A 20084-nucleotide genomic window follows, 5' to 3' on the forward strand; every position below is an offset into this window, starting at 1 on the left:
CGTCGGTACAGCATCATCAGCAGGTCGTGTGTACTTGCTAATACCATAAGCGAAGGAATATTAAAGCAGTAATGCACGTTTGCGCTGAAAACATAATCATCTTGATCGAAGAAGGACCAATGAAAGAGCGTGCTTTACACGAGCTTATCTGTTACTGATTGACTTCTACGGTGGGTATGTATCGTTCCTGATTCTCAACTAAAATTCTTAGGCATTTGACCGAAAATGAGCCGTTTCTTAGAATTTTATGACAGGGCAGATACACATTGCGAAAATCCCGGGAATATTCGGCAAACAGTACAGTTTATAAAATTTTATCTGGTAAACGAAAACAGCGAAATAATTCATTGAGCCCAATTGGAAAATTTTTTAGGAATACAAAATAAAGACTGGGGAGTTTTACACTTGTGTATGTGGGATACTCCAAAAGGTCCAGAAACATGGGCAAGTTTCGAGTCTCGTAGATGGCGATAACCACTGTCGCTTTAAAAGGATCAAAACCCCCTAAAAAACTGTTACAATTTAACTTGGATGTAACTTCTGAACAGAGTATAAAACGCATGAAAATCCTAAGAAAGAGCATTGCATCGAAAGGGAATAGGGTAAAATATGGACTGGACCATTGGACTCTTGGACTATTTGACTATTTTTTTGGACCATTTTTCGGACCATTTTATTGTGGGGCCGTAGAACATTGGAACTAAGGGATGGATGGGACGCAGTCTATCAGTACTCAGAGAGGGGTGGGTGGCAAACTGTTGTTACTAAGGGAGGGGTGGAAGACGAACTTTTAGTACGAAAGGAGGGATGCGAAGTGGTTGTATTAGTAAATGCTACTGATTAATAGAGTTTTAATAGATCATTTAAATTATTTTAAGCGGTTTTTCGACTGACTATTTTTATGTAAAAGTTTTTGCGCTGGGTCGTAGCGATCCTCTATTTTTTGTCACGCCAATGCGAAACTGACACCTAAACACTGGACTAAGATTGTTATTGAAAATATCGTCAATTTCCGCTTTCGATCAACTGACAACAAAAACAGCACAGCTTCAGTGCTGGATCATTTTTTCAATGACAGGTTTGCATTTTATGGCTTAATGGCGCACTTCTTCTTTCACATAACTGATGTAATGATTCATTAAATCCCCACAAGTGAAAATTACAGAATTACCTTTTCTACAAATTTCGGATTTGTGATTCAAAAATTACAAATTTCCTTCGCAAATTGCCGATTTGAGTGAATCTTGCAAACTACATTTTTCCATTCCGTTTTGTTTCGCAAATTATAGTAAGCCCTCTTAGAGACAATAACAAAACGACTACTACATTTCGCAATGACTCGAGAGAACATGAAATTGCTTTCCAATTTCTGAAACAGTCAAAGCTGACTAGTGTTTGTTAGCTACAGACCAGATCAAAATATTATGCGAAAAAAGGAAAAAACCGAACTGTTCAAATAAAGTTAAAAAGCGTAGGCCGTGGGAAATGGCACTTTAAGCCGGAAAACTGTGTATCTGAAAAGACTGAAGATTGCTTTGAACAGAACTACTAACAATGTATTTATAGTAAAGGTGCAGACTTTAACATTGCGATAGCGCTTGTGAATACAATGGCTCAGGATCGGAACTCCGGGATCTCTATCGTTCGCATAGGATCAATGACAAGAGGAAGATAGATGAATTCTGTAATGATATACTGTTCACACAAAGGGAACCATTCCTGCCTTCCCTCAGTTACAACAGTTTCCTTTCCCCTTCCCGAGTACTGATAGACTGCATCCCACCCCTCCCTAAGTACTTATGGCCTACCTCCCCCCTCCCCCAATTAAAAGGTCCAAAAAGACTGGTCCAAAAAAGTATCCAAAAAATGGTCCAAAAAATGGTCCAAAAAATGGTCCAAAAAATGGTCCAAAAAAATAGTCCAATAGTCCAGTCCATATTTCACCCTATGGCCATTGAAAGGGACTCAAACAATCTTTTGTAGATGTGGGATATAAGGATATATACAATGATGTGTTTATTTGACAACAAATTGAATCATCGCCATCTCAATATACACCATGCTAATAATGGACCAGTCACAATTTATTGCCTGAGGGGAGGGGAGTTCGGGGGAATTTAAGGAAGATCACATGGTTTTTCAAGGGGAACGAGGGACCAGTCATCTCCAACAGAGTTCAAGGGGGGGGGGGCTGTAAAAATTGACAGCCAATATAGGGGAATTATCAGAATTCTACAGAGTCTTGTGAGGGAAACAGGTAAATATAATTGCGGAGAAACACACAACCAGAATCTTCCCACTCCCTTCCCCTCTCCCCCGCAGGCAATAAACAATGCTCGGTCTTTAACCCCATATATATAACCTGATTGTAAACCGCGAAAAAAGGGCTAACTATTGAAATTAGTTGTGCGGTATTTTTGTCCAATAGGCCCAAGGAGACTGACTGGCTGACCAACTGACTGAAAGACACTGACTTATTACTAAACCCTAAAAGTGACTGCCATCTAATTTCTCCCAAAAATTTCAGCTCTGAATCAAACAATCAGGTAGCGACAAGAAAGGAAATGATCACCAGCTAGAAGAGCTCTTGATTGTTTCACAATTTCTTCTTGTCAGCAATATAGGAAACGTGTAGAGTGCAGTATAGAGAATATGCATACTGATGTTGGGGTGTAAACGGTTAACTTTCCCACCAGTTGACCCCAACACGGAACGATTCACAAACTAAATCATTAAATATTTCGCGGCTGCCTATCGGACTAATTAAGAATTGAGCAGTTTCCTTAGATAACAAGGAACAGATTGCAAAAAGGAACACGAGCAAACAAACAAATAAATACAATAAAGCATTGAACCTCTGAACGATGATGATCGCGTCAATCTTCGTATAGCAAAGGAACACTGAATGTACATATTTTCTTCAACGTTCTCAATATTGAAGCCCCGCCTTGGCTCCCTTACACAATAAAAAAACAAGATTGCAGATCATTCGTCATAATACATTTCTATTCGTCATCTTCAGCACTTCCAGGGCTGGATAATAGGTTTGTCGTTTAAGCGCTTGAAAATTTTCTGCTCATCCTCAGGCCATTTATAGATCAGCTCAGCCCACAGAGGGAGTTCCTGAGGTTTAATGTTCGTATTTGGTAGAGCAATGCACACCATTTTACTAGCGGAGTGAGTCTGTAGGAAAATTTTCTTAAGCAAAGCAAGTTCATACCAAACGCGCTCGTGTTCCTGAAAATTGAAAAAACGAAATATTTCTTGAGAGCCCACTCTAGCAGAGGGAGAACTAACAAAAGCGTTTTTTTTCGTTTACCTGATGAGTTTCCGGATCATCTTCGTCAACTCCAGAAAGACGCAAAAGTCCCGGAGACAGAAATATAAGGACATTTCGAGCTCGCCGAATTTGTTGTTCAGCCCAGCGAGTTGGTCCACTAGAGAGTTCGCAGGAATTCATCACATCCATCTCCACTGGGTAGCCATTGTTCCTGAAGAAATTCACGACCGAAGCTACTTGAAGCTTGAACCACTCGTTTTCAGGAAAATAGCATGCGTAGAAAGAGTCAGGACCTAACAATTGAAAGGTTTGAAGATGACGTAACGCGATGACGTAACACGATGACGCAAACAAATGAGGCAATCGATGACTATAGACTGAGGTACATGTAGAAACTTACTAATGGGTTACAACGAAAGCCTCAACCCTTTAAACCCTAACATCAAAATGCATATTCTTTATACCGCTCTCTATAGACTTCCTTGGGTGTTGATGAAGAGAATTTTCTTAATAATCAAGAGATTCTTCAGTTGGTGATCATTTCCTTTATTCTTGTGACCTCAATGTTTGTTTTAGGGTTGATTCTGATGAGGGAAAATCGTTACTTATCACTCTTAAGGGTTAAAGGGTTCACCAAATCTTACCTACAAGGAGATCGCATCAGAGGTGTAAAAAGTAGGGGGAAATTAAAGAGATCCACTAACTTTACAGAATTTGTGTCTACACCAGAGTCTGATTACAAGCAGTTTTTAGAGGTATCTGTTTGCAGCGTACTGCAAGTCGACGAAAAGAAAATAATTTCAGTGCAAATGTTATCACATGCAAGAAAATGGATGTTTAGTTAAGACAGCATCTTTCATCTCAATGCAGCTCTTAATGCGATCCGACCACCATTAATTTTAAACTAGCATTTGAAGGAAATGATTTTTTTCCAAACACGTCAAAAAGGGGAATATTTTAACCCTTCAGGGAGTTTCTAAATAAGAACTCAAGAGTCCTACACTAACCTGCGTTTGGAGCTGTTGAAAGAGCTACTGTGTTGGAAAAAACCGCAATAAAATGGTCAGTATAATATTCAGTATAACATTACATTACAAAGCAAATAACTTACTTATTTGCACTTGACAACACCCACTGACAGCCCAACCACTTGAATTAAACCAGTTTTTTAGATAGCAGGAAAATCGATGGTTCAACACCATAATTCTATATAGTCCATGGGAAAACAAACCGACTTATTAATCAAGAATCAGGACAAAACTTAAATCCGCTTTGAGGTATCTCTATACGTCTGACCAAAACGAACGCTGATAAAGTTTTTCAGAGCGATTGTAACTATTATGTGATATGAACACAGGAAGATGAGCCACACACCTGGAGTAGGCCTTCCTGGGGCTACGGAAAGAGGATTGAATAAAAAAAAAGAAAGTTTAATTACAATACTTACAAGTTTATCTAAAACAATACCAGTGAACAAAACACAGCTTTTGTAATAAGGCAACTTGCGTGGAAAACAAAACATACCTGGAATGGTGACTGTCATGATTCCAAAATAAAACAGAGACAGAGTGAGTAAATTCAATTCACGGTAAAAATAACAAACTACTGATACAGAAGCATAATAATCCAACAATGATGAACCCACATTAATTTCAAACAACTTTTCTCCAAATACAACTTTATGGAAATAAATAGGAAAGTCACCAATGTGCTCTTAATCATTGTTTTTTGGAGCATGGGTAGTTGACCCCGTGATAAGAACAAGTCGTCCATAATACTCTAACATCACCACAGTAACAGTGCCCAAGTTTCGATAACATTCATGAACATTAAGGTTACGTAAAAACGCACTTCCTTATTAACCACCATTACCAAAGCAAGTTCCAAAAATTGCAAGGGCATTCAGTTATATTTAATTACGCACACACGAATTATTTATTAACTCTTTAACCCCTCAGGGCGACTAGCTTCTAATTTTTCCCTACATTACTATCCTTGTATCGAATGTAAAGGTCATAAAAGTACTGGAAATGATCATCAATTTAAGACGCTCCTGTTTGTCAAATTTAAGCTAAATTCTCCTTGAATTACCACAGGAAATGTAGAATGATGAGTGTGGAAAATGTCAATACTAATCTTAGGGTGTAAGGGGTTAGAGTGAGCACACAGAAAGATATCAGAATGAAAAGATATATCATAAAATCACCTAAATTGTTTGGTGGCATGAAATACCTCTCTTGACGCCTGTCACCTGTTAAAAAAGATTCGAAATGTAATTACGAAAGCTGGAAACATCTCACAATACGTGCACTCTTATGGGTATCAACTTAATGCCGATAACATGGCGAACAACAACAACAACAAAAACAATGGAAAAAATACAAATAGATCAGGCAAAGTAATGGCGCTGCGGCCTTTTGAAGCTCTGAACACAACGTCACGCGCCAACACACTTTTCTGCAGAAATGGATCATCAGGTCAGAACTCGTGCAAACGAGTAAAATAAAAGAGGATGGACATTTATCAGTATTAAAAAACCTCCTTAACCCTTTAACTCCCAATATCTAATTGACAATTCTCCCCTCGAGCTGTCACACATTTCCTTGTTAATTGGATACAAGAATTTGGTGTTAGATCAAGAAAACAACTCCAACCTAATAAGTTTGAGCATTCTCGTTATCTGTTTGCTACATTATGTATGGATACTCAAGGAAGAAGTTACTTGTCTATCACTTCTGGGAGTGAGAGGGTTAAGTAGGAAAGGCAAATTCCAACAAAGTTGCCACAAAGGGATTGGCAATTCAAAGAAAAGCGTTGTACAGCTGTCATTCGATTCTTCATCTGGCCTTCAAACCAGTCAGAAGGCCAATTCATCTCAACTTTTTTATCTTTTTTCATGAAGGAAAATATTTCTTGGAGGGTAAACAGGACCATTTTAGTATTGCCCTATGCTACTTTATTTTACTTTTTTTTTTAAGGTCTCGATCTTTAGTAAACAAACCTTCATAAAGAAGTGAACATGGCCTGATTCGTCTACGATAAATGAAGAACAAGAAAGCTGCCAATAACACAAGGCCAAAAACTGCACCAGAAGCGGCCACCGCAATTTTGATGGTGTCTGTTGAGAAAGAGTATGGTTTATTTGTGTAACAAGTGATGAGATGGAATGGGAGTTTATGAACAGTATGCGTATTCAAAGGTGGAGGGGTCGGAAACAACTGGATGAATAAGAAGATGTTGCATTACACTAAAAAAATTAATTAATCATAAAACACCGCCTTACGGGAACTTAATCCACAACAGCCTGCTTGCCAGTCTCGCACATTATGATATATCAATAGAAAGTAACGTTTTCTCTTGTATATATTTAACAAATTTATTCCATGACGCCGTGCGTCCGCTTAGTAAAAACTCACAGATGACGTCAAAATGGGGGTAAGAAAAACAAAGTGGCACACGAGGCGCCGCCGAGTGCGTCACCGATGTTCCTACTACATGGGGCACCATAAGACTGGTCCTTCCAAAAGTCAGTAAAATCAACAACTTAGTATCGTGGAGATACGCTGCATCGAAATCGTGGAACGCTATACCAGACGCGTCTCGGAAGATTCAAGCATACACTGCTTTTAAAAACAACCTAAAATCATTCAATCTCACGGGACTCTGAGTCCGATGTAGATCTATTCTTGATCAATCTTTTACCCTTTTTAAAATTTTCAATTTTTTTCATATATTATATATACATATTTTTTTAACTTAGTTTGAAAAACATTGTGGAATTTTCATATTTCGTATTAGTTCGTTTTTAATCTTAACTTATCATAAATTTATAAACCTTCAAAAGGCTTTATATTATTTATAATACATTGATTGATTGATTGATTGATTGATTGATATTAACGTCATCTGTGATCTATTACTGAACAAACCCAAGGCAATATGGAATCTATTTGTTTTTTATGATAAAAAGAGGTAGAAGATTGTTCGTGATGACGTCATTCATGCCCCTGTCCTCTAACAGATTATAGGTAGGACCCATCAAAATTCGTGGATATTTCAACCTATTAAATAACAGGTGATAATAAATAGCTTACATCAACGTTTTTAGGGGGAGAGGAATTTTCACTTCGTGGACTTTTGACGAAAACATTTATGTTTATAAATATTATATCCTTATATTGTAAACATGTATTATATATCATAGACAACTCTAGGAGATTGTCACGCCTTACACAGAAAGAGGCTATGATTCACTTTAGCCACCAATCAACTTTTCATCGGGATTGAGTGCTCCTCTAGCTCTGTTATCACATCTATATATCAAATACAGGCCATTTCCGTCTTTTATAAAAACTTTGCTTTCAGATTGAGACCAAATGCAAAGCCCTCGTTAACAAGAGGACAGAAACCTTAGTTTAGTTCATCAATATTTTCCCATGAAATGCTTCGCTTTTAGTGACGTGATTTATCTGGGAAATGGCCACCGTTTTGCAACTGGCCTGGAAATCACTAAAAGTTTACTGCCACAGTAGACGGCGTGGCTGGCGGTTTTGTATGTGCTTCAAGCGCAAAGCGATGAAGCCATGAAAACGAGCGGAGAAGCTGCTGGAGGTTTCAACGCCCACAAAACCGTCAACCACGCAGGCTTCCTCCACTTTTCTGACTGAAAGACATTTCAAGCTCTTACCGTTAGAGGACGTTGGAGGAAATGTCGGCAGTGGTCGTGCGGGAGGATCTGCTAATTAAACAAAACTTAATCGGTTGACTTTTCTTTTAAACCTAATCAAACAAGGCGGCTCGGCTACCAACCCTAGAACCACGTGCTCCCTGGAAAGACAATAACTGTAAATCCAACATTACAACATTACCAGCAGCAATTCACTACCAAATTAAAAATACTCTAAGAAGTGTTGGGAAACAAACAAAAGGCAATACGTACGATATGTCTTCATGAGATGTGAACTTTCTTTGGAGTGAGGATAAGTGTAAATCTGCAATAAACATCATCGGTTACATCACGAAAAAAGCCCTTAACCAGTTAGCCATTACCTACTGTACTTCTTACCATTGTCTTTTCCTTAACTTACATGCAATAATAAAAATGTAACAAAAAGTTACATCAAAATCACTCCTCGGAGTTAACTACAGATATAGTATTAGGAGAACTGACCCAACCATAGCAATGAGAGGTGAGTGCACTCCGACTAACTACAGCATCATCCCAAAAAGGATGTGAAGGTCAAAAGGTGTACAGAACGTGGGATTGTTTAAAGGAATACACTTAAAACGATTTATTGTTAGAAGAAGTAGTTAAAATGACAGCAGATAAACTTATTTCACTTGGGAACTGATGTTGTTATGAAAAACAGGGTAAGTAAACACACATGTACAATACATACCACCATGTGAATAGCACTTGGATATTCCCAACCCTCACCATCTGCAAGAATGAACTTATGCTGGTCCTAAATGGTAAAGAGGAACAAAGAACAACAACATGCATCATTGGGAGATTTTAAAGATAACATTACAAGGCAATTGCCTAGTCTGTAAACAAAGCTTGTGACACTAACTGTGACTGGCACTGAAAAATGTAACTGGCTTCTTTGTGGTAATCTTCCACATTGAAGAAAAAGGACATTTTATCACAGGTCTGTGCAAGCAATCATTATTACCATAAGTACATCTTTGTTTGGGAAACAAGGTTCTAAAATTTAGTTACAGAATAAATCTCATCTCCATGGTTGAACAAATATTAAATCTTAATCACTTTTATTGAAGTGGATGAAGGTCAATGCCAGATATCCAAAAAAATTACTGCATTGACTAATGTTCAATTTTGTTTATAAATCAATCTAATTCAAATTTCTAATAAGGACTTGTGGTCTTCTATTTATTTTAACATTTTTTTCAAATAAATAAATGTAACAAAGGTAAACAGCTTATCATTTAAAAAATACCTTTGGTATCAATTTACAAAAAGGTTGTCCTTCCCCAGACTGGTAAAAAATGGCATATGATGTCCAGTTGTACCATGGATCTTCACATTACATAGGAAAGAGAGCAAACAAATTATGAGTTGGCCAATCTCCCTTTAAGTCCCAAGATCTAATTGTTAATTCTCCCCTCTAGCTGCTACACATTTCCTTGTGAATTAGTTATGTGAGTTTGGTACTGGATCAAGATAGCAGCTCCTAACTGAAAAGTTTGAGTATTCTCATTACCTGTTTGTTGGATATTATACAGATATTACAGGGAGAAGTTACATGTTAATCACTTTTGAGAGTTTAAGGGTTAAAATAAATCTGCAAATTGCTGGAAATTGTAAGGAAACAGATCATGATCTGGCACCCACTTCAAAACTTCCTCTCAAGCTTGGTAAAAGTCAAAAAAGATCTTCAGTTGGTACAAGAAGTTTGAGGACTCTTAGACCTACCAAAGATCCTTAAAGACAAGGATCTTTAAAGGATCCTCACAAGGATCTGATGGATCTTTATATCCAAAGTCAGTTGTTAAGAACCTCAATGATTTGATGAAGATCCTCTAAGGATCCTACATAGATCCTGATAAATATCCTAGAAAGCTTCATCAAGCTCTTCAAACAAAGACAAAACAAGGATCTTTCAAAGATCTTAAAATAATCCCTTCAAGGAACTTATTAAGATATTTACTTAAATCTTTCAGGATTTGATCAGAATCTTACAGGCATCCTTGTCAAGATCTTTGCAACATTTTTGCAAGAATCTTTCAAGATCTTTGAGGATAAAATGAGGATCTTGCAAACATAATACATACATAAATCAACAGATCAAAAATGAAAGCAAAACTCATACACAACATGTGTAAACAATTTGGGATGGAGATGGCATCAATGATTTTTTATCTTACCAGTGTAAACTGGCTTCCATGATATTGATAAGTTTGGTTTTCTTTCCAAAAAATCCACTTCCACAGTAGCTTTAACAGAATGATGATCCAGAAACAGGGATGGTATTAAACAATCTGAGTGGAAAAGTATTGAAAGGAGATATTCATTGATATTTATAACAAACTGTATGGTACACAATGTAGGTTCAGCTCTTCTCTTATATTTTAGTGCATCTCTAGACTTATTGACCCTTCAACTCCCATGATCTGACTGTTAATTCCTCCCTGTAGTTGCTTCTCATTCCCTTGTAAATTAATTAAGAGAATTTTGTGCCAGATCAAAATAACAACTTTTACCTGATAGGTTTAACCCTTTACACCCTAGCATCAGTATGCATATTCTCCACACCGTTCTCCATAATTCCAAAGATGCTGACAAGGAGAACTTGATTAACAATCAAGAGTCTCTTTGGTTGGTGATCATTTCCATTATTCTTGTGACCTTAATGTGTGATCCAGGGGGATACTGTTAGGAGAAGTTAGATGCTATTCACCCTTGGGGGGGGGGGGTGTAAAGGGTTTAGTATTTCCATAACTGTATGCTGGATAATGTATGGATATCATAAGGAGACTTTACATGTTAATCACTTATGAGAGTTCAAGTGTTAATATGTATCAATATCTTTGCATGAAGTGCATCAAAAATATGAAGCAGACATTCATTGCTGAAGAGGGGTATAAAGATACACATTTCTTGTGCTATTTGAGAATGAAGATTTAAAGTTATCATGTACATTGTACATGGGCAATGAAAAATAAAATAGGCAGTGAGTTGCACAAGCATACAGTCTAGCAATTATGTTTCCATTTTTCTAAAGTAACCTTTTGAATACTTCTAATATTATTTTCAAAGAATTACCAACAAAATATTGTAAGAAGAATGAACAAAAAATGTATATATTTCAGCGTAAAATTTTTTTGGATCTTGTAGAGGGGGTCAGCGCAGAAAATTCTTACTTCAGTTATGGGAAACAACCCAATGTGACATAAGTGACTGTAAAGGGTGCATATCACCCCAAACAGCTAACACTCTGAATAAAAAAATCAAGCCATTAAAATTAAGCAAATGAATTCATTGGCAACCTATGCATTATCCCATCTGCAACATCCAATAGGATTTTCTAGAAAGAAATGTCACATCGTAGATACACATGTTTTCAACAGTATTCCACCCACTAATTTGTAATCTTGCTCAATCACCTTATAGTAGTTGTAATAGTGGCCATTCTAGCCTAAGCAATCACCACATACCCCGTCTTCTCAACCACTACATACACAATAGTAGCCAGGCTAGAAGTGGTTCCCTGGCCATAGTTCCCCAGTTTGCTTTGGCATTTGTTATCATAACTCCATTTGCATTAGATAGTAAATAAATTTTCTTTTCTTACTTTCTTTTTTCTCCTGCTTTCTTTTTTCTCCTACAACATCTCGTCTTATTCGCATATTCTTTGTAACTACATCTAGAAGAAAGGAATTTGTAAACATGGTAAGACGATCCTTGGCTAATAATTTTTAATTCACTTCAAGAAATTCCTCTTGTAAAGAGCCTTAACTAAGATTTTGTTGCCAAAAATAATCCCCTTTTTACTTTTTTCTTGTATTTTTTCTTACTTTTTTCCAGCTCATAAGACAGTTGATGGTACAATTGAATAAGATGGTTTATCACCTTATATTCATCAACCTGGGCCCACTTGTTCAAAGGCTGATTAGCTCTAACCCAGGGTTAAATTTTAATCCAGCTTTCTTTGTTTCTTTGTTCAAAAGTCTTTTTGGGAAAATTTTCACTATTCTTTTTAGAACATCCAATGATCAAATTGCAAGCAAAAAGATTTGAACTGAATTTTCTCCTAAAGTTTTCAGACCTGAAATCAAATTTCACACTAACCCTGGGTTACCTTAACCCAGCTTTGAACAACTGGGGCCAGGTGTAGGTAGTGCAGCTTTGCACTATCATATCATGCACTAACTGTACATCAGTCAACATAGGAAGTGGTGCCCAACTAACATCTGGATCCAGGAGCTTATTTTTTTTTTGTTTTGTTTTGTTCTTTTTTTACTTAAGAATCAAAATTTAAAGGATTGAGAAGCAGGTTCTGACACCCTACCCAGTCCATCTTGTTTCTTTAGCTGAGTCTTTTATTGTATAATTTTCAAAACTTTTATAACCACTTTAAATGAAAACAGAACAGCTTTGCAGCCCATTTAACTCATGGGGACCTTCTAGAAACAGGCCCTACACAGGTTCCATTGAATAGGAAATTTTCCCAGACTTCACCACATTCTATAATAAGTGCAACTGTAGTTTATCTGGTCAAGAGTTTGTTATTTGTCATTATCTAGCAGAAAATTTAATAATAATGATTTACTTATTTCATTTCACACTGAAAAAAAGAAAGTATATATATGTAATGAGCTAATATAGGACAGAGGCCAAAAGTCAATCAAAATTTTTGTCCTCCACCTTCTTCTTTGCTTTTCATGCATTCCCTGAGGCACAACTGAGACAGCTGAGGAGCTCTCTAAAATGAAAAAGGCAGAAACGCTGGTGAAATATACAGGAAAAACAAACAATAGAGTAACTCATGTATTTATAAAAAACTTTCAAACATACGATTACAGTTACCATTTTAACCCAGACTCCCAAGAATGATTACCATAGAAATTATCCTAAGTATACAATTCTTGTTCACTTCCTCGTAAACAGGTACGGAGAATTTACAAAATCATCAGAGAGGGGATACTCTGTACTTTAAATGTCTTGAGACATCATGAAATTTTCATTAAAAGCCAACTGAGACATGTTTGGCAATCAGTAAGGAGAGTCTAAGATGTTTGAGTCAGAGACAATTGGCTCAATGGTTTATAATCCATTCTGGAGCACAGACCAAGAAACTTTTTCAGAGACAATGCCAAAATTTGAAGCAGTTACCGCAAAGGGGCTCTGAATGCAAGATTTGAGTAACCACCTAATCATTTAACTTTGGTTGAGACAAAATTAATTATAATACTACGATATTTTCTCCTGCAAAATTTTTCTGGGCATGAGACCAACTTTTTTTGTCGCTATTTTACGATCTTTGATTGTTTAAAACACACATACAATTCCTCTTCTGTTTACAATAATACATGCTACCCACTTCAAAGCTACTTGATACTTTGCAATTGCAAAACTGCAATACTACAACAATACTATGCATATACATTATCAGTCGATGACGATGTCTTCAGAAAAGTCTTTGTTTGAAAGCAACTATTTTACACTGTGAATTGGGAGAGAATGAAATAGCAGCTATAACATCAATCATTAGAATGGATTATCCATGTAAACTCCTATGGCAACAATAAAACCAATTCTGTTTTTAAAAACCCCACAAGAAATTGCAGAATTAAACATGCTGTTGCATACTTTTAACGCAAGGAAATGTGATACTTTCTCTTAATATTGGCCAAGGAACTGTACCCATAGTATTTTTAAATTAAACTAACAGGTACAATGTTTGTTTCTCGATCGAATGAGAGCAGCCATTCGCCTTCAGGGTTTGAAGCAAACATTACGCTGAAGCGCACCTGTTCTGTTTTCTAATAACATTTTTAATTGATGGCAATATTTGGCAAGTCTACATCAATATCGCCTTGCCTAAAGCCTTGTTTCCAACTTTGAAGAGTGATATTTCACGTGGGAATGAGTTGAATTCGTGCGAACTAACTATATTTATTGTGTGCGACTTGTAATTATTGCGTAAGTAAACTATGCGAAAGCCACACTGTACGTTTCCTCCCATCTAATCCTCACCTGGAATCATTTTAATTAGAGATGAAAGGCTAGGGAGGGAACGGGGCGGTAAAAATAGCTAATAATTTAAAAGGAGTCGTAACATCCTTGGTTGAACGTTTCAAAAATTTATGACTTCCTGCAACACTGCTCGAAAAACAATGCACAACCCGTCGCTGAAAATGTTTTGATCAGTAAAGCTGTAGAGAGGTCCGAGCCTAGTCCGGAGAAGCTATTACAACTTCCATTAGTTCCCGCCTTCATAACGGGTTGTTTTTAGCACCTCTACGCCTTGATACAAACGCATTTCTTCGATGTTTTGTCTGGACAGGGGAAAAAGCGTAATGAGCAATTGCCACATGGTACTACCACTAACCAAAACATACTCTAGCAATAGTATTGTTACAAACCTTTTGGAAATGTAGTGTGTCTTGCCTCTCAGATCTGCATCGAGACTCACAAATCGCCAAGCGGTTGTTTATAGTTCTGTCTTCGGTTTTTGGGTCGCTTCCGATCGTATCGCGGGGAGCGAACAACTGACCCGCTTCTAGTGAGCCTTGCGCCACGAGCATGAATACAAAGCTTATAACAAAAGCGCGTATCAAACTCATTCTTGACTACGATCTAATATCTGCGATAAATTCACTTTTACACTGTTTGGTAACAAGAAAAGTACATCTCACGTTGCTAGGAAGTCCGCCATGTTTTATGGCTAAAGGGAGAGAGATGCTGGGAGCGTGTAACTCGTCATTCAAATGAGCATATAACTAAATACTGCTCGGTACGGGGTCACGCACACGTGCGTGCTATTTTTGGAAAGAAATAGGTAAACAGGTGAACAAACTTAATTTAACAGTACATGGATATTTACTCAGAGCTTTTAAAGTCAAGCAGAATTAGTTCTTATTTGAATGAATTTTTAAGGCCCATTTATTAAGTGATTATCCCTCAATATGTTTTTCAAAAACCCGCACTTGGAATGAATTTCATAACTCCATTTCTCGCCAAGCACCTATGCTGGTTGTAAATTTTAGGAAATCTAATTGAAAAACAAATTCCCTTTCGCTGCTGTTATTTTTAATATTTTAAGTCATAGTTTCAAATCACGATTTGGCAAAACTGGTCCAGTTCGAAAGCCCTCTTGGTAACGCAAGGGAGACATACGGATCCTGTGACGTAAATCGTAGAGCTTGGCAACCTTTTCAGGCGTTTCCGTTGCATGTCTCTTTGTTCGCTCTGTTTTTGTTTTGTTTTGTTTTGTTTTTCTCAATTTCACCTGCTTTTTTATCTTTCAAGTCGTTCGATGATTTAACCAAAATACTTTCAGGATATGTTGGGGTAAAAAGAGCTTTTTGGATCAGTCTAGACAACAGCCTGCCTTAGTAAAATCAAGGTAACAATGTCGACTTCCCTTGTAAATAAATGTCATCAACACAACTTCCTGAGTCAAGTTACAGGTAATTGGAGCAGCCTGGTTCAAAACAACATTGAAAAATTTGCATTATAAATGAAAGACCCATCTATTGCCGTTTTTAAAAGTTACCATGAAATCAAGAAGCCATTGCCTAATTGAAAGAGTGTTGGCAGCATGCTTTCTTTTAAATGTCCGTATAGAGTCCTACAGGCATACGTGGTGAAGTCAGGTTTGCTTGGCTATGAATAACACTTTTTCTTATAAAAATTAGGCATCCTATTGAAAAAAGCCTCCAGCCTCCCTTGGCTATTTACTTGTGATCGTTCAAAAGATGATCAGGAAGAGAAGAAAAAAAATCGACAAAGGGAAACAATTCAATAGTGTAAAATGACGTTGATTGAGCAACTCCTTCATCCTAAACCATCATAGAAAGTCTCAATGTACTCAACCCTCGTTCGTCAAACAAAAATAGAAATTGTGACCATCAATTAAATAAGAAATAAATTAGCGATCAACGATTTACGTTTATATCCTTATCATCGAGGACATATGGAAATATTTCTTAGATAGTGTCACAAGATTGAAAAATTATGTATAAATATAAAGTTCAGGTTTTCTCAAAGAAACTCGTAAACCGCTTCTTTCTTGTTGACATTGGCCCTTCGTCATTTTAATATTAGGATTTAAGTTCCGTTTGGATAAAAAATTTTTTCGAAGACTATAAATGAAATATGAATAATTTACATAAAATGATTAGTTTCACTACGAGATTATTGCCGTTAATACTTTTACTCGAAATGTAGCCTCTCCCTTCCAAACATCGGTTTTGACATAAACTTGTGTAAACCAATGCACGAACAATTCTCAGAAATATACCTTCTCCTACAAATAACTATTTGCGTACACTACATAAGAAAGCAGAAGCGATTAATTAAAGCGTGGAGTTTCTAGATACCTAACCGGATCGTTACAACCTTATAGGGAAAAAAATTCAAAAGATCTAAGGGATCTCAAGGAAACACCACCCAGATGATCACTTAAAACCTAGATGATCGGGAAGATCAAGATCCTCCGGACACAGCCGTACTTTATCCGATTGTAACTGGCTCTGGACAAATGTTTAAAAACAAGGCTGTCGTAACGTTTGTATAGCAACTCAACACATAATTTACGCTGGTTTGATCGATGGCCTGTCGTTTAATCGCTTCAGGATCTCGGTGAATTCCACTGGCCACCTGTAGCTCACTTTCAGCCAGACAGGAGAGTCTTTAGACGAGACTGGCATATCTGGGAGAGCAATGCACACCATTTTTGAAGCTGAGCGGTTTTGAGAGTAAATATCTCGAAGAACCTCCAACTCAATCCACACGCGGTTGATATCCTAGAGAAGAGATTAAACAAGAAACTATAACGGCCTTCAGAATTATAAAAACATATTTCCGATTTGAAGTCTGACCGATGAAAACGATATTAGGTAAACAAGGAAGGGTACTTTAACAATGAAAAACAAAATTATTTTTAGTTAAGGTTTAAAGCATGTTTAGAAAAATGTTTCTATACTTTCTCTCGACAATAATATCAACCATGGCGATACCGAAACGTTGTGCTTTTTTCTTGGCACAACAAAAGTTTAGTCGTAAATGAAAAGGAGTAAAGGAGAATCCCAGCATGTTTCAGATATCTTCTTAATCTTCAAAACCGAAAAGCAAATTCAATGCTCATAATCGAACTTCGCTTGATACCAAGAAATATGATTAGACATTGGTCACAAACAACTGAAGGAAAATACAAACATTTGAGGTGTTTTTACATGGATTCGAACCTCAAAAACTTTCTGTTTCGCGTGCGGAGATTCTAAAAGCTTTGTCACAGAAAACTCATCAACTTTGTGTCGTGAAGTTGCCTACAGTAGTCTGTCAGAACTACTGCAATGAACCTAGCTCGGAGAAGAGATTTTAATAGAAAAGAAAATGGTTCTTTATTATGTAGTGGAGTCTATTGCTTTATAACTGATGGATGAATTGTCTTATGTTTTCCGTTTCTCTTTCTTTCTTTCTTTTTTCTTTGATTACGTCACCTGTGACAAGTTATAGCAAAAGGAAGTTGGGAAAGTCGACAAGCAGGCATAAAAGCACTTGCTCAAAAATGAAACCGGAACACGTGAAAGAAAATACACCTTTACTATTAACCGTTTAAAAATAAATTCGGGAAAAAAAATCGCCTTTAATTGTTTCAAGGACAGCTAAATGGACTAAAACCGCTTGTGTTTACCACGTTTTTTCTCATAGCCGTGTTACCTTGTTTACTCTCACTAATAACTTTAAACAATTCTGTAGTTTTTCTTTCCTTTAAGGATTGCATGCATGATTCCTTCCCGTTAAATTAATTTGTTTGTCTCCTAAGTACCCTTTTCCCTTTCGTTCGTTTACTATGTTCGAACTTTCGTCTGTCTTTATGTCACCCGATGATGAGCACTGGTTAACAACAACAAAAATAGGTCCGCAATGCGTACTTGTGTGGGATTTTATTGACAAAGTGTTTGCAAGGGGTTTTTGAGCGGAAGCAAACCTGTCGCTCACCGTGAGTCAACTGTACTACAGGGGTGATATTAGGCCTGGAATTAACAGCCTGAATAGTAATTTTTGTGCGGGAATTATTTGAACAAATACAGATTCACAGGAGAGATCTGGGGTATTAACTTATACTTTTATCAAGCAATATGCCTTTCCCTCCCTCCCTGGAAGCTTTTTGGCGTGTTTTTGAACGTTTGGTAATCGTCTTCAACAAATAAATTACCTCTTGGTGGCTTAGGCTATTTATTTGTTTATACGGCAATACTGGAAATACTTGGAGCAGTAAATATTTTCGTAACAGTCATTGAAAAAAAATCGAAAAAATTTCTGCTACTACTGTTTAACTCGTGGATACACGATAGCGTAGAAACGAGTTCTTGTGGGCGCTCTGCGATATGCAAATTAGCGTGGACTCTTCGTAATTAGTCGTAATTAGTCGGCTTCGAACTCGAGATCTATCCTTCCGAAGAAGTAAGTCCAAAGTCCTGGCGCTATTATGATTGCACTGATCGTTGCGATATTTATTGTCTTAACACGCCTGTTTCGACATTTACTATATTGAAATGGACTTCAAATGTTTCAGATTAGTGCTATGATCAACTTAAAAACCAAATTTGAAGGGTCTTCGAATCGTCCATGCGCTAAACATAACGAGGACCAGCGAGAATCACTAAGACTTTGTGAGTGACAGCAAGCTGTTGACACAGAAATTCCCACGGAATCATGTATCCATGACATAAAAAAAATGGTAATTTGCAGCATTATTTCTTTCTACGCCAATTTGGGTCTTTCCGCTGTAATCGTTTCGTTTTGTTATTCTTCTATGCAAACGTTACTGTTTTGATGGTAAGAATGAAAGATGATCGCTTTCAAGAAGTCGTTGCCGAGCACGTGACTATAATCTGGCCGGTGTTGTTTTGATCACTTGACGATCTTTTTCGCTGAAAATACAGGACGACTTCCTATTTCAAGGAATGCTTTTCCAATTAATTTCTATCGCATCGGTGTAAAAAAGTACAGGTATATGGGTGTTCTGAAAAACAAAGGGAAATTCAAAACTACGAGAAATTGCGAGTAATCGGCCTCTTCTGCTACACGCGGGTTTTTTTGGTGTAACATGCGTGTGTTTCCCATAAGTTACAAGCACTTTACGCACGTGGGAATGCTGCAATCACGAATTTTAGATTACGTGAAAGTCACGCGTGTGGTTGTTTGCTCACTTCACTAATATGTTTGTTTGCTTGTTGTTGTTTTTTTTGGTATCCTGGAGTATTTCAGGAGGGGTTGCAGACTTAACTGTGGAATAATTGTTTAATGCAGGGTTATCAATAAAGGTTGCAGTTAGAAATTAGCCAAGATGCTAAAGGAGCTGCCTTGAAATTTCAAGATTGTGTGTTATGTAGTTTATTTTTGTCTTTTGTAAATGGCTGTTAAACTGGACAACTCTTAGAAAGATGACTTCAAACTTAATTTTAAAAGGCCTGTTCTGGTACCAAATGAATAAGCAGCATTTCCCTATTAATAGTTTTGCGAGTTTCTCATTACAAATTCCTCTGAAAAAAGGGAAAAACAACTCTTTTCATAACTATTTACTGCTTTCTTTTGTTGCTCTCTTAACTTAAAAACAATGTACATCATGATAAAGTAATTTGTTAGAGGACACCGTGAAATGAGGCCCAAACAGCTTTATGATCTGTGAAATATGTTGCTAAAACATCTGCTTGTATATCAATGTTAGATATATTTGTATATATATGATCAATTACTGTGTTGTTGTCAGTTGTATAAGTTGATATGAACTGTTTGTAATGGTTATCCCTCACTAGTAAATTATACAAAGGTCTTCTGTCTGTTTCAACAAGCCAATTTATATTAAAGTCTCCAGTAATGTTATTGTTGTCTGGTGAAATGTTATTTAATACCTCAGTTATTGCTTCATAAAGTTGTCTTACAGGCACGTTTGGGGAGTGATATATCCCTATGATTATTCAATCCTAAAGACTTGCTAACTTAATTACTGTTATTTCAACACCATGTATATTGTGACAATAGGGGTATCCAGGTAAGTATGGGATTTTACTGTACACAGCTGTACCACCATAAGACCTTGATCCATTG

At 36.9% G+C, this 20084-nt stretch overlaps 1 protein-coding gene across 3 annotated transcripts; it reads right to left on the reverse strand.

The window, feature by feature from the left end:
- Nucleotides 1-1993: 1993 nt before the first annotated feature.
- LOC131779036 (uncharacterized) lies at nucleotides 1994-14731 on the reverse strand. 3 transcript variants are annotated; one of them, XM_059095559.2, is made up of 15 exons: nucleotides 14390-14731; nucleotides 12669-12726; nucleotides 11596-11667; nucleotides 10169-10282; nucleotides 9241-9320; nucleotides 8680-8745; nucleotides 8220-8271; nucleotides 7968-8015; nucleotides 6282-6398; nucleotides 5487-5531; nucleotides 4805-4816; nucleotides 4655-4675; nucleotides 4288-4314; nucleotides 3320-3573; nucleotides 1994-3237 (listed from the first exon to the last, which is right to left on the reverse strand). In XM_059095559.2, exons 1-15 carry the CDS (start codon nucleotides 14588-14590, stop codon nucleotides 3019-3021), a joined length of 1386 nt encoding a protein of 461 aa, XP_058951542.1. In that variant the 5' UTR covers nucleotides 14591-14731; the 3' UTR covers nucleotides 1994-3018. The 3 variants fall into 3 exon arrangements, with proteins under 3 accessions (XP_058951542.1, XP_066026859.1, XP_066026858.1); XM_066170762.1 differs by having other exon boundaries at nucleotides 4288-4311; nucleotides 7968-8018; XM_066170761.1 differs by having other exon boundaries at nucleotides 7968-8018.
- Between the last annotated feature and the right edge of the window lie 5353 nt (nucleotides 14732-20084).

The sequence above is a fragment of the Pocillopora verrucosa genome, chromosome 8, assembly GCF_036669915.1.
Source record: "Pocillopora verrucosa isolate sample1 chromosome 8, ASM3666991v2, whole genome shotgun sequence".
In the NCBI taxonomy this organism is placed as follows: Eukaryota; Metazoa; Cnidaria; class Anthozoa; order Scleractinia; family Pocilloporidae; genus Pocillopora; species Pocillopora verrucosa.